This window comes from Orcinus orca, chromosome 13 (genome assembly GCF_937001465.1).
Source record: "Orcinus orca chromosome 13, mOrcOrc1.1, whole genome shotgun sequence".
Lineage (NCBI taxonomy): Eukaryota > Metazoa > Chordata > Mammalia > Artiodactyla > Delphinidae > Orcinus > Orcinus orca.
The window spans coordinates 9,913,239-9,926,642 of NC_064571.1; the positions used below are offsets into that span (position 1 = coordinate 9,913,239).

General features: G+C 40.5%; 1 protein-coding gene across 3 annotated transcripts in view; it reads left to right on the forward strand.

Moving 5' to 3' along the window:
- MRPS5 (mitochondrial ribosomal protein S5) overlaps positions 1–13,404 on the forward strand; it is a 36,993-nt gene that overhangs the window by 16,590 nt on the left and 6,999 nt on the right. For 2 of the 3 annotated variants that reach the window (XM_004277800.3, XM_033401925.2), the window contains 5 exons: positions 1,539–1,585; positions 2,061–2,118; positions 2,426–2,488; positions 5,839–5,975; positions 8,372–13,337. In XM_004277800.3, the coding sequence (XP_004277848.1) occupies positions 1,539–1,585; positions 2,061–2,118; positions 2,426–2,488; positions 5,839–5,975; positions 8,372–8,596 (530 nt within the window). In that variant the 3' untranslated portion in view covers positions 8,597–13,337. Of the gene's footprint in view, positions 1–1,538; positions 1,586–2,060; positions 2,119–2,425; positions 2,489–5,838; positions 5,976–8,371; positions 13,338–13,404 lie in introns of those variants that run through there. The other variant, XM_033401924.2, reaches the window with a different exon arrangement.

Sequence of the window (13,404 nt, forward strand, 5' to 3'; positions counted from 1 at the left end):
ATACCTGTAGATAGTATGTTGCCAAAGGAAACCATTCTTAACAGTTACTTTTATATCTTTTCAGAAATTCTTTGTTCAAATATCACCATATATCTTTTTTAAAAAAATTATACAAAGGGTCATATTATATCCATAATTTTATAGCTTGTTTTTCTTGCCTAGTATTATACCCAGAGATTTATATATTAGCATAAGTGGATTCCCCCTCATTTTTTGGTATTGATTGCATCGTGTTCCAGTGTATGGATAGCGTAATTTTTGTAACCTTTTTCCTATTGCTGAATATTTATGTTGTTTATACTTTTTTTTTTTTTTTTTACTATTTATAAAAACAGTGAGCTTCTTGTACATGTCATATGTTGTACTTTTGCAAGCATATCGATGGGGGAAATTTCTTGCAGTGAAATTGCTGCCTCTTAAGTTACATGCATTTGAAATGTTGATGAGTGTTGCCAGATTGCCCTCCCAAAAGGCTGCATCCGTTTATGTTTATCTGCACCGTCACACCCTTGCCAGTCCTGGATAGAGTCAGACTTTACTGACTGTAAGTAAGTGACGATATGAAACATAACTCTTAGTTTTGATCTGTATTTCTTTAGTTATGAGAGTTAGGACACCATTTTACATGTCCGTTGGCCATTATAATTTCCTTTTTGAGATCTGTTAGTTCATGTGTTTCACCCACTTTCTGTTGGGTGATTATTCTCCTCAATGATTTTCCTCTTTGTATGTTAAGGACATTAGCCCTTTATCTGTCATATATTTTGACTTAGTTTTAAATTTTTTCCACATGAAAGTTTTTAAATCACAGAAACTTTATACCTTTATATAGCAAGTAAGTTCACCCATATATTCCTCAAGGACTTACATGGTTTAATTTTTTTTAAACTAGTAATTGTAATCCACAGCCCCTTTTGCCCCAGCTTCTCAGATGTCTTGCATATCTCATGGAACAGTACTGTCTTATGTTACTTTTCTGTGGATAATTTAAAAACAAAATACATTCTTCAAAATAAATAATGGTGATAGCAAATAATGCAAACATTTTCTTAACTTGTGGTAAACCTCATTTCACAGGATTAAGCATTTACAAACTCAGGAATCATTGATTTTTATTTCCGTGTATGTCTAGCAGTGTATGTTATTTTCCCAGCTGTTCTGGTTATTTTAATCTGTTTTCAGAATTTGTGAAAACCATTTACCTTATTAATTTAGCATGGTTAGGGTTTTTTTGGGTTTTTCGTTTGTTTTTTTATTCAGTGTAGTTTTATCTAGAAATTCATAAAAGGTAATGTTATGCATCTAACCTTGAATTTCATAGGTACGTTCAAATGTAATGTTTCCAAAATGCCCCAAAACAAAGAAGCAAATCTCTGTAGCCTCATGCTTTGTCATTTGTTTTGGATAGCGGGTTTTCTGTGGGCAGAGGAAAGATGAACTACTGTGAAATGTTGTAGGAACTGAAACCTGAAATGTGGTAAAAGACATTATGTGCCAAATTTATGCCCCTTTTCATATTTATGCTTTTTCTTTTAAAGGTTTTGCCATTGGGAAAGCCAGTGAACGGGCAGATGCTTTCAGAAAAGTATGTACATTTTCCCTTTGTTAACAGTAAAAGACCAATAAGCTATGTGCTAGACATTGTGGGAACCACAAAAAAATACTTACTGTCAAAGGTTACTTAATAACTGTCAAATACTTACTGGCAAAGGTTACTTACCTCAGAAAAAGCAATTTCAGAAGTGCCTGTATTCTTGCATCATTTCTATCAGACTTGTAATTGCTTACCAAAATTACGAGACAACAGGGAATGTTTGAACACTGTCAGAGATATTAAGGAATTGTTTTGGGTTTGTTTTCTGGTGTGATAGTGATGTTATACTTACGTTTGTTTTTTTTTTAATTAAATCCTTAGCTTTTAGAAGTATATACTGACATTTTTGTGTAAATTTGAAATTTTCCATAATAAAATATTTTATAAAAGGTATTTTTTGAAATCCCTGAAGAAATGTAAATTCTAACAGTAGATTTAAGAAAAATATTTTCCTTCTTTCTTTCAGGCAAAGAACAAGGCCGTTCACTATTTGCATTATATAGAACGATATGAAGACCATACAAGTGAGTTTTAATCTTTTCTTTTAAACTTTGCAGGATTATATTTGTTTTATTTATGTGTGGCTGTATATCTCTGTGGGTGTTTCTGTGTTTCCCTGCTTGTTACTGCATTCTTACATATAAATATATAAAATGTAGAAACAAACTTTCTCTCCTGAGAAGATTAGTAATGAGTGAAATCGGAGTTTGTTACTCATCCTTGGCCAACATGTGGCGTCTGCTTAGGGTAGTATTGGTTGCTTTGTGATATTTGCAAGGGCATTGAATCTATACCCCTAACCCTTCTTATATTTATGTTTTTACCCTCCAGTATACCATGATATTTCTTTAAGATTTAAAAGGACGCATATCAAGATGAAGAAACAAACCAGAGGTAACTAAAAAAACTCATAATTTGTTGAAGATAAAGCAGAGAAACTGTACCAATTTCATCCTGCCCTCTATTTTTGCTCACCTTTACCTGAACTCATTTTGAAAACACCAAAATGTAAAGGCCCAAGTTAGATTTAAGAAGATTGAGGCTTTTGGGGAAATAAAAAGCAGTCATCCTACCCAGGCTCTCATGATTAAAACACTTCCAGGGGTGACTGTAGGTGGGAAGAGCACTTAATGAATAAGAAACAATAACTGGGGCTTCTCTGGTGGCGCAGTGGTTGAGAGTCCGCCTGCCGATGCAGGGGACACGGGTTCGTGCCCCGGTCCAGGAAGATCCCACATGCCGCAGAGCGGCTGGGCCCGTGAGCCATGGCCGCTGAGCCTGCGCGTCCGGAGCCTGTGCTCCGCAACGGGAGAGGCCACAACAGTGAGAGAAGCCCACGTACCGCAAAAAAAAAAAAAAAATTTTTAATTTATTTATTTATGGCTGTGTTGGGTCTTTGTTGCTGTGCGTGGGCTTTCTCTAGCGGCGAGCTGGGGGCTACTCTTGGTTGTGGTGGCTTCTCTTGTTGCGGAGCATGGGCTCTAGGCGCGTGGGCTTCAGTAGTTGTGGCGCACGGGCTTAGTAGCTCTGTGGCATGTGGGATCTTCCCAGACCGGGGATTGAACCCATTTCCCCTGCATTGGCAGGCGGATTCTTTTTTTTAAAAATAAATTTGTTTATTTATTTTGGCTGCGTTTGGTCTTAGTTGCTGCATGTGGGCTTTCTTTAGTTGCGGCGAGCAGGGGCTACTCTTCGTTGCGGTGTGTGGGCTTCTCATTGCAGTGGCTTCTGTTGTTGCAGAGCACAGGCTCTAGGCGCACGGGCTTCAGTAGTAGTGGCACGCAGGCTCAGTAGTTGTGGCTCGCGGGCTTAGTTGCTCCACAGCATGTGGGATCTTCCCGGACCAGGGATTGAACCCACGTACCCTGCATTGGCAGGCGGATTCTCAACCACTGTGCCACCAGGGAAGTCCCAGGTGGTTCTTTTCTTACAGCTTGTTCAGTTCCACTCATTTATTCTCATCACCAAGTAGTGACTGAGCATCTTCTGTGAACCAGGTGCTACACTGAGCTCTGAGGTTTCAGAGATGGACCTTCTTCCTGTCTTGGAAAGAGCAAGCAGGCAGAGTTCAGGGTCATGGAGCTATGCCAGTCATGCCCAGTGGTCTCGAGGTGTAGAATTCTTGAACATTCTGATTTGTGTTTCACCTGTGGTTCTACAGTAAAAATGATCTCATATAACTCTAGGTATACTTGCAAGGTCTGGATCAGAAGATAAAATATTAAACAGTATTTAAATTTTTCATGTCAAAGCTTCTCATACAACTTTGCTAGAGCTATGGCATGGAAATAAACCAAGAGAAATAAAAATCAAGTACAGTACCTATTATATTAGTGCACCAGAACTTGCCTTCTGCTTTAAAGTCATAATTAATCATTCATATGCCAGATAAAAACCATTTATCTTATTATTAGAAAAAGTATTGAGTTGAACACTTAGACATTAAGGTTTAGACCTGTGCTAAGGTGTGTCCCATGTGGTAGTTGTGGCCTGTGTGGCTACGGAGCACGTGAAATGTGGCTTCTGAGAGACCCTGTAAGTGTCAAATACCACCAGATTTCAAAGACTTAGTATAAAAAAAAGAATAAGAAATATCTCAAAAATATTACTGTATTGATTACATGTTCAGATGATAATGTTTTAGACATATTGGGTTAATAAAATACATTACTAAAATCAGTTTTACCTGTTTTTAAAAAAACTTTAAAAAACATATCTGCGAGAGAATTTAAAATCATATATATGGCTTACATTTGTGGCTTGTGTCATGTTTTTGTTAGACATGTTACTTTGGATACATCTTTATCTGAATGATTTTGGAAAGACTGCTACCATTTTAATTGCAGAAGTTACCTTTTTTATCTTCCCTGTCTTCTAATCAAAGCTGTAGTTTTCAGTCCTGCCTTTAAGGCATGTCCTGAGGTCCATGCCTGGTTAATCAGAATGTTAAGAGTCTAAATTTGGGCTTTTTCTCTGCATCATTCCCACCTGCATCTGCCAGGGGCTGGTCTAGGCTCTGGGGATACAGCAGTAAGCAAACAATATCCTGGCTCTCATGGAACTCGCATTCTGCTGAGGGGAAACATCGGATAACAAGTTCGGCTGAGTGCTTGAAAGCAGCCATCAGGGTCTGGTTTGCAGGGGAGGGCATGGGGAGGGAGGAAGGAGGCCACCTTCACTAGTGTGGTCAGGGAAGGTCTCTTTGAGGAGGATGTATCTGAGCGAGACATTGAAGGTAAGAAGGGGTCGTGCAGGGAGAGCAGGCTGAGGGAAACACTGAGTGCAAAGTCCTTGCGGCGGGAAGGCCAGCACACAGAGAGTGGTGTCTCTGGATGAAGTTGGTGAGATGTCAGTCACAGAGGGCTTTGAAGGCCGTGGAGTTCTTTGTTACAGTCGACCCTTGAACAGCACGGGTTTGCACTGCTCGGGTCCACTTATACTCGGCTATTTTTCTAAATACTACAGTGCTTCACAGTCCGTGGCTGGTTGAATCCATGGATGTGGAACCTTGGATATGGAGAAACTGAGGACATGGAGGGCCGGCTATAAGTTAGACTCAGATTTTCCACTTTGTGGAGGGTCGGCTCCCCTAACCTCCACACTGTTCAAGGGTCAACTGTACTTATTTTAATTCAAGGGACAGTGGGAAGTGAAGGGCTTTAAAGAGGGAGTGATGTGTTTGCTTTGTGTTTTTAAAGCTCTCCCTAGGGAAGGGATTACAGGTAGACAAGAGTAGGGCGAATGGCTGGAGGGGAAGCCACCCAAGATTTAGAGGCCAGCAAGGAGGTGAGAAGGATGGGCCAGTAGCTAGGAGGAAGTCCGGGAGAGGGTGTGTTACCGAAGCTAAAAGAGTTTTTCCAGGAGGAAGTGGATGTCTCTGCTCAGTGCAGCTGAGCATTCAAGGAGGTTGAGAACAGATGTGTCCCTCGAGTCTTAGTTAACATGGACACGGGTCACCAAGAACCTTCAGGCATCTCTGTTAATCTTAACAGCCCTGTTTTTTTTGCCCATATGTTTAAGAAACTTATATATTATTTCTTTAATCCTTATAACATCTCATTTAAATAAGTGTCATTGTGGAAGTTAAGTAAGTTGTGAAGTGTCACCCAGCTGGGAAGTGGTGAAGCCGGAATGTGAACCAGCATCCCCTAAACCCAGAGCTGGAAGCTGTGCGAAGCCAGCAGGTGATGCCGCCTGCACCGTGGGCAGTGGGCAGGTGTTTGACTTGTTCTTCCTCTTTCTAGGTTATGGCCTCCGCTGCCACCGGGCCATCATCACCATCTGCCGGCTCATTGGCATCAAAGACATGTATATCAAGGTCTCTGGCTCCGTCAACATGCTTAACCTCACCCGGGGCCTCTTCTACGGGCTCTCCCGCCAGGTAACTTCCCTGGGCTCTGAAACAGAAGGGCTAGTTTGTATGTCATTTGTGTGCTCTGAGACCACCGTCTCCTGGGCTGTCCTGGAGTTGCTCTCGGGCCACCTGAGGACTGGGCATTCTTTGTTGTCTGTGGCTGCAGCAGGTTAGTTAATCCAGCTGACGAGTTAGTTCATGAGAATTATCCTGTAAAAAAATACTCTGTGGGTGTTTTGAAGTTTTAAAATTAAGTATTTTTAAAAGCCAGTAATTATAATCTGCTTTATTATGGAAAGAATACCCGCTGTTCTAAAGCTTCAACAACATAAAGATGTAAAGTAAAAAGAGAAAGTCTCTTTCCTAATTTCGTCCGTTCCTTTGGAACTGGGTGAAGCCCCTCGGGCGCCTCTACTCGAGAGCGGTCTTCAACTGAAGCACAGTCAGTTTTCATGTCACCTGTATCGGTAGTTCAGAGGGACATCTGAGTCAGTAGGAATATGAACATTAGTAGTTCAGGTTATTTCTCCACATAGATGGGAGCTCTGGGCCCCTGCCCAGCTCACCCCCTCAGCCTCGGCTAGGCTCACAATCACTCCAACGGTAGGGAGGAAGGGCTGTCGCTGCACGGGGCCCCCCCTTCTGGGCTGCCTGCTGCCTCTCTGCCAGCTCGGTGGGGATGGCTTGTGCCTTGAAAGGATGGGTGGACCTTAGCAGAGCTGGGTGAGCAGAAAGACAGCCAGGTTCAAGAGACATTTGCTGACCTCCATTTGCTGAGGACTTTGACAGGCTTCCTGACAGAGTGTGATGGCTGTTTCTGAATAAAGTGATCCATGGAATAATTGTAGCCGTCTCTGTTTAAAATAGGAAAATTAATTGAAAGAAAAAGCTTTGCTTAAAAAACTTTTTTTGAACAGCTGTGTTCATGTTTGTGTATGTGTGTTTGTGTGTGTGTTACTACTGTCTAAAACGTGTGTGTGTGTGTTACTACTATCTAAAACATCCTTCAAAAGCACTTCTAAATTTACACTTACTGTTAAGAGGTTTAATTGTTTGATGTAGCTAAGATATTTGTTTTAGATAGGTCATATTTATGGTCAAGTAGACCTGTTCTAAAATGCCATCAGCTATAAAAAGTTGCATTTTGCTACTCAAAGAAAAAAAATGACACCAGTGTAAGCAACATGCCACTGATTATAAGACACTCCAATTTAAATTATTTTATGTTTTTTTTTTATGAATCCGCTCTTCTCTTTTCTAATTTCAAACGTATATAGAATTAGAATAGTACAAGATGCGCATAAAGTCTGGAAACATGAGATTGTACATTTCTCATGGTATTTTAGGTATTTTAATTACGATCAATAAACCATCTATTGAGTTTATTCGCCTTTTTCCGACTTTTATGGTTACCTTCTGTTATGAACCCCCATGGCTCTCTTATACAGCATCAACAGTTAGCAGCTCGTGGCCAGTTTTGTTTCTCTAAACCACCCCCAACCAGCCCTAGTCATTTTGACCCAAATCTCAGATATCAATTTATTTCACTCATAAATATTTTATCATGTATCTCTAAAAGGTAAGGATTAAAAAGGACCCAACAATACTAATATCATATGTAAAAAATTAACAGTAACGAGATATCAGACATCTAGTCAGTGTTCATAGAAATGTATCCATTTGTCAGATTAAAAAAATTTTTTTAATTAATTTATTTATTTTTGCCTGCTTTGGGCCTTCGTTGCTGTGCACGGGTTTTCTCTAGTTGCAGCGAGCGGGGGCGACTCTTTCACTGCGGTGCGCAGGCTTCTCATTGCGGTGGCTTCTCTTGTTGCGGAGCACGGACTCTAGGCGTGCGGCCTTCAGTAGTTGTGGCACGTGGGCAGGCTCAGTAGTTGTGGTGCACGGGCTTAGTTGCTCCGCAGCATGTGGGATCGTTCAGGACCAGGGTTCGAACCCGTGACCCCTGCATTGGCAGGCGGATTCTTTTTTTTTTTGCGGTACGCGGGCCTCTCACTGTTGTGGCCTCTCCCGTTGCGGAGCACAGGCTCCGGACGTGCAGGCCCAGCAGCCATGGCTCACGGGCCCAGCCGCTCCGCGGCATGTGGGATCTTCCCGGACCGGGGCACGAACCCGTGTCCCCTGCATCGGCAGGCGGACTCTCAACCACTGCGCCACCAGGGAAGCCCTAAGATCTTGTTTTTAATCACTCTTAAATAATTCAGTAAACAACTAAGCTTGATATTATATTACCTGGGCCATGTTTCCTGCTGTAATAATCACCCTCAGTTAATGAATTTTAAAGAGTTGCTACATTTTAATCAACCAGACAGTTTTGGCCATGCAAGATAAGTATCAGGGCTGGACCATGTTAGACCAACCTCATAGACCTAACCTCGTGTCCTCAATTTGGTCGTGTCCAGGAAACCCATCAACAGCTGGCTGATAAGAAGAGTCTCCATGTTGTGGAATTCCGGGAGGAATGTGGCCCTCTGCCCATCGTGGTTGCCTCCCCCAAGGGGGCCTTGAGAAAGGATCCGGAGCCGGAAGATGAGGTTCCAAACATCAAACTGGACTGGGAAGATGTGAAGGCTGCCCAGGGTATGAAGCGCTCTGTGTGGTCAAGTTTAAAGAGAGGCGCCACCTAGGCCTCCATCTGGCCTGGCTCAGCCTGGCATCTCTTGCTTCTGACACCTGGGAGAGAGTCAACCCCTCACACTTTGTTGATTTTTTTTTTTTTTTTTTTTTTTTTTGTTGCAGTACGCGGGCCTCTCACTGCTGTGGCCTTTCCCGTTGAGGAGCACAGGCTCCGGACGCGCAGGCTCAGTGGCCATGGCTCACGGTCCCAGCCTCTCAGTGGCATGTGGGATCTTCCCGGACCAGGGCATGAACCCGTGTCCCGTGCGTCGGCAGGCAGACTCTCAACCACTGTGCCACCAGGGAAGCCCTCAACCCCTCACACTTTGGATTGTCACTTTTTTTTTTTTTTTTAAAGGAAAGGCCAACCTTACACTTCTTTATTTACAAATAACAAATAATTATAGATTTAATTTATTGAGCACGTCATATATACCAGTTACTGTGATAGGAACTTTACATACCTATCTTAGTTAAAAACTACTTTAAATATTCATTTAAACTAGCAAATTAGGGAGGCAGGGCTTCTAGTCTGACCTAATAAAAAATAATATGCAGGGCTTCCCTGGTGGCACAGTGGTTGAGAGTCTGCCTGCTGATGCAGGGGACACAGGTTTGTGCCCGGTCCGGGAAGATCCCTCATGCCGCGGAGCGGCTAGGCCCGTGAGCCATGGCTGCTGAGCCTGCGCGTCTGGAGCCTGTGCTCCGCAACGGGGGAGGCCACAACAGTGAGAGGCCTGCGTACCGCAAAAAAAAACAAAAACAAAAAAACTAAAGAAGAAAAGAAAATAGCCTATTGTATTTACCCATGTTTTTGCTCTTTCAGTCGTTCTTCTTTCCTGATATTCCGAGAGTCCTTTTGTCATTTTCAGTGGGGAAAAGCCAAGGTCCCCTCCTGTGTGTCTCCTTAACTCTCACAGTACTACCACACTCCCAGCACTTCTGACAGCAGATGAGGGGGGTTTCCCCTCACCAAGCAGTCCTCTGCAACACCAGCTACTTGTCCTACAATTTAACTCAATTCTGACACTGTCTACCTGGAGGTAACATCAGATTCCACTGGTTAAAGGCTCAGTCCCTCAAGACTGCCCCCACCCCACTTCACACCAATTGCAAGTCCGGTTGTCACCTGTGCTTCTGACTCATCAGCTGTAAATCAGAGGTTCCCATGACTCCCTCATTGTGTTTGATAATTTGCTAGAGTGGCTTACAGAATTTAGGAATACAGTTTATTTATTGCCTACCAGTTTATTATAAAAGGATATGATAAAGGATACAGATGAACTTCCAGATGGAAGAGAGACAGAATTTTAAAATTTTCATGAAGTCTAATTTGTCTGTTTTTCTTTTGTTGCCTGTATCTTTGGTGTTCTGTACAAGTAATTATTGCTAAATCCAGTGTCGTGAAGCTTTTGTCCTATGTTTTCTTCTAAGAGTTTTATAGTTTTGGGTCTTACATTTAGGCCTTTGATTTCTTTTGAGTTTGTTTTTGTGTATGGTGTTAGAGATCAACTTCATTCTTTTGCATGTGGATATCCAGTTTTCCCAGCAACATTTGTTGAAAACACTGTCCTTTCCCCATTCAATGGTCTTGGCACCTTTGTCAAAAATCATTCAACCATATATACAGAGGTTTATTTCTGGGCTCTCTATTCTGTCCCATTGGTTAACATGTCTGTCTTTATGCCAGTACCACACTGTTTTGGTGACTATACCTTTGTTGGATATTTTGAAATCAGGAAGTATGAGTCTTTCCGTTTTGTTCTTCTTTTTCAAGATTGTTTTGGCTGGTCAGGTGTCCCTTGAAATTCCATATGAATTTTAGGATGGGTATTTCTGTTTCTGCAAAAAATATCATTGGGATATTGATAGGGATTGCATTAACTCTGTAGATCACTTTGGGTAGTATTGACATCTTAACAATATTAAGTGTTCCATTCCATGAACGTGGGTATGTGTTCACTTATTTACATCTTTAATTTCTTTTAGCAATGTTGTATAGTTTTCATTGTACTTTCACTTCCTTGGTTAAATTAATTCCTAAGTATTTTATTCTTTTTGATGCCATTTTAAATGAAATTGCTTTTGCAATTTCCATTTGATAAGGGATATTGGTCTGTAGTTTTCTTGTAGTGTCTTTGGCTTTTCTATCAGGGTAATGGTAGTCTCATAGAATGAGTTAGGAAGTATTCCCCCCTCTTCAATTTTGGGGGGAAAGTTTGAGAAAGATTAATATTAATTCATCTTTAAATATTTGATAGAATTCAACAGTGAAGCCACCAGGTCTAGGGGTTTTCTTTGTCACAAGATTTTTGATTACCTACTTAATCTCTTCAGTAGTTATAGGTCTATTCATATTTTCTATTTCTTCGTGATTTAGTTTTGGTAGCTTTTGTGTTTTTACGAATTTGTTCATTTCATCTAGCTGACCCAATTTATGGGTGTACAATTGTCCAGTATACTCTCTTATAATCCTTTTTATTTCTATAGAATCAGTATTAACAACCTTAGTTTTATTTCTAATTTTTTAATAATTTGAGTCTTCTCTCTTTTTGTTCTTAGTCCATCGAGCTAAAGGTTTGTCAATTCTGTTGATCTTTTCAAAGAACCAACTCTTGCTTTCATTGATGTTTTTCAATTATTTTTCTATTCTCTAGTTTGTTATCTCTGCTCTAATCTTTATTATTTCCTTCTTTCTGCAAGTTTTGGGTTTAGTTTATTCTGGTTCCTTAATTTATAAATTAGGTTGTCAATTTGAAATCTTTCTTGGTTTTCAGTGTAAGCATTTATAGCTGTGTAATTCACCCTTTGCACTGCTTTGTTGTGTCCCATAAGTTTTGGTATGTTGTATTTTCTTTTTTATATATCTCTAAGTATTTCTAATTCACTTTGTGATTACTTTTTTGATTTATTGATTGTTTAAAGTGTGTTGTTTGAGATCTACAAATTTGTGAATTTCCAAGTTTTCCTTTTGTTATTGATTTCTGACTTCTTGTTGTGGTTGGATAGGTTACTTTTTATAATAGTTATCTTTTAAAATCTGTATGACAGTTTCTGGCCTAACATACGATGTAGCCAAATTTTCTGATGAGATCTGCTGGTAGTTTTAATGAGGATCCCTTGTATGTGATGATTTACTTCTTGCCTCTTTGAAGATTGTCTCTTTGTGCTTGTCCTTTGAAAATTTGATTATAATGTGTCTTGGTGTGGATCCCTTTGAGTTTATCTTACTTGGAATTTATATTTTAGATGTTTATATTCATGTCTTTCATCAAATTTGAGAAGTTTTCAGCCATTACTTCTTCAAGTGTTTTATTCTCCCCTTTTCTCTTTTTTCTGAGACTCCCACAATTTGCGTGTTGATCTGTTTGATGCTGTCCCACAGGTCCCGTAGCGCTGTTCATTTTTCTTCAATCTTTTTCTTTCTGTTCCTCAGATTGATAATTTCTTTAAGTTAATTGACTCTTTCTTTTGCCTGCTCAAACCTGCCTTTTAATCCCTTTAATAAAAATTTCCATTTCAGTTATTAAAATATAGCTACAGAACTTTTTTGTTTGCTTCGTTCTAGGTGTTCGATATCTTTATTGGTGTTTCCATTTTGTTCCTACATTGTGTTTTTTTGGTTTTGTCCCCATCTTCCTTTAGTTCTTTGAGTGTCTTTAAGACAGTTGTTTTAATGTCTTTGTCTGTTAGATCTGCCATTAGGTCTTTCTCAGGGACAGATTCAAAAGTAGACATTTTAATCTAATAATGTGGTAACTCCAGAAATCAGATTCTCCTCCTTCCCCAGGGTTTGATGTTTTTAAATTTATGTATGTATGTATTTATATTGTTGTAGGTTGCCTCTATGTCAAGAATATGCCAAGATGTAAACTTAAGGTCTTCTCAGGTCTTTTCTGAGTCTGTGCCTTTCCCTGGGTATGAATGGTCACTTTATAATGTTCCTTGTATATGCAGCTCCTTTTGAACCTCCTACTCTTTAATGTGTGACCCCCAAAAGGTGAAAAAGAGAAAAATAGAGAGAAGGGGAAAAGGGCATCATCCCTTTAAATCCCCTTAAAGTCACTTCAGCTGGAGGTGGAGGGACTTCGAACAGCTGTGGGAGGTGCAACAAAATTAGCCACCAGCCTTTTTGTCTACACCTCTCTGATCAGAGGCAACAATCAGTGATCAGAGCAGAGATCCCTGGTATTTGGGGGACAGGGTCCTTTTTGCTCACCCTGGCTTCAGCAAGCTGTGTGCAGGCTGCTCCAAGGACACTTGCACAGCTGCCTGCCAGGTGGCTTAAAGCAGGGGTGGGGAGCTGCTACTGTGCTGAGCGATGAAACTGACCAAAATTAGCCACAATTTACCATCCATGCATTTCCCTGAAAGTCAGAAACCTTCAATAGACTCCACAATTCCAAAACAGTTACATCAGATTCTGCCAGCACAGTTGTTATTTAGATGGGGAGACAGATTCCTGGTGCCTGCTACAACCAAAGGGTTCTGAGAACCCTTTCTTGTTGCCCTTGTTCTCTGTTCCTATTGTTGTCTTCCACCCCTATCTGCTTTGTGTGTGTGTTGTTATAATTGAGCATTTTATATGATTTCATTTTCTCTCTCAGCATGTCATTATACTTTTTGTTTTAGTGGCTGCCCTAAAGTTTCCAGTATAAACTTACAACTAATCCAAGTCCACTTTCAAATAACACTGTACCACTTCATGGGTAGTGCAAGTACCTTATAATAATAAAGTATTTCTAATTCTTCCCTCTCGTCCCTTAATGTCATTCTTTTCACTTATACATAATTTATAACCAATGATACACTGTGACTA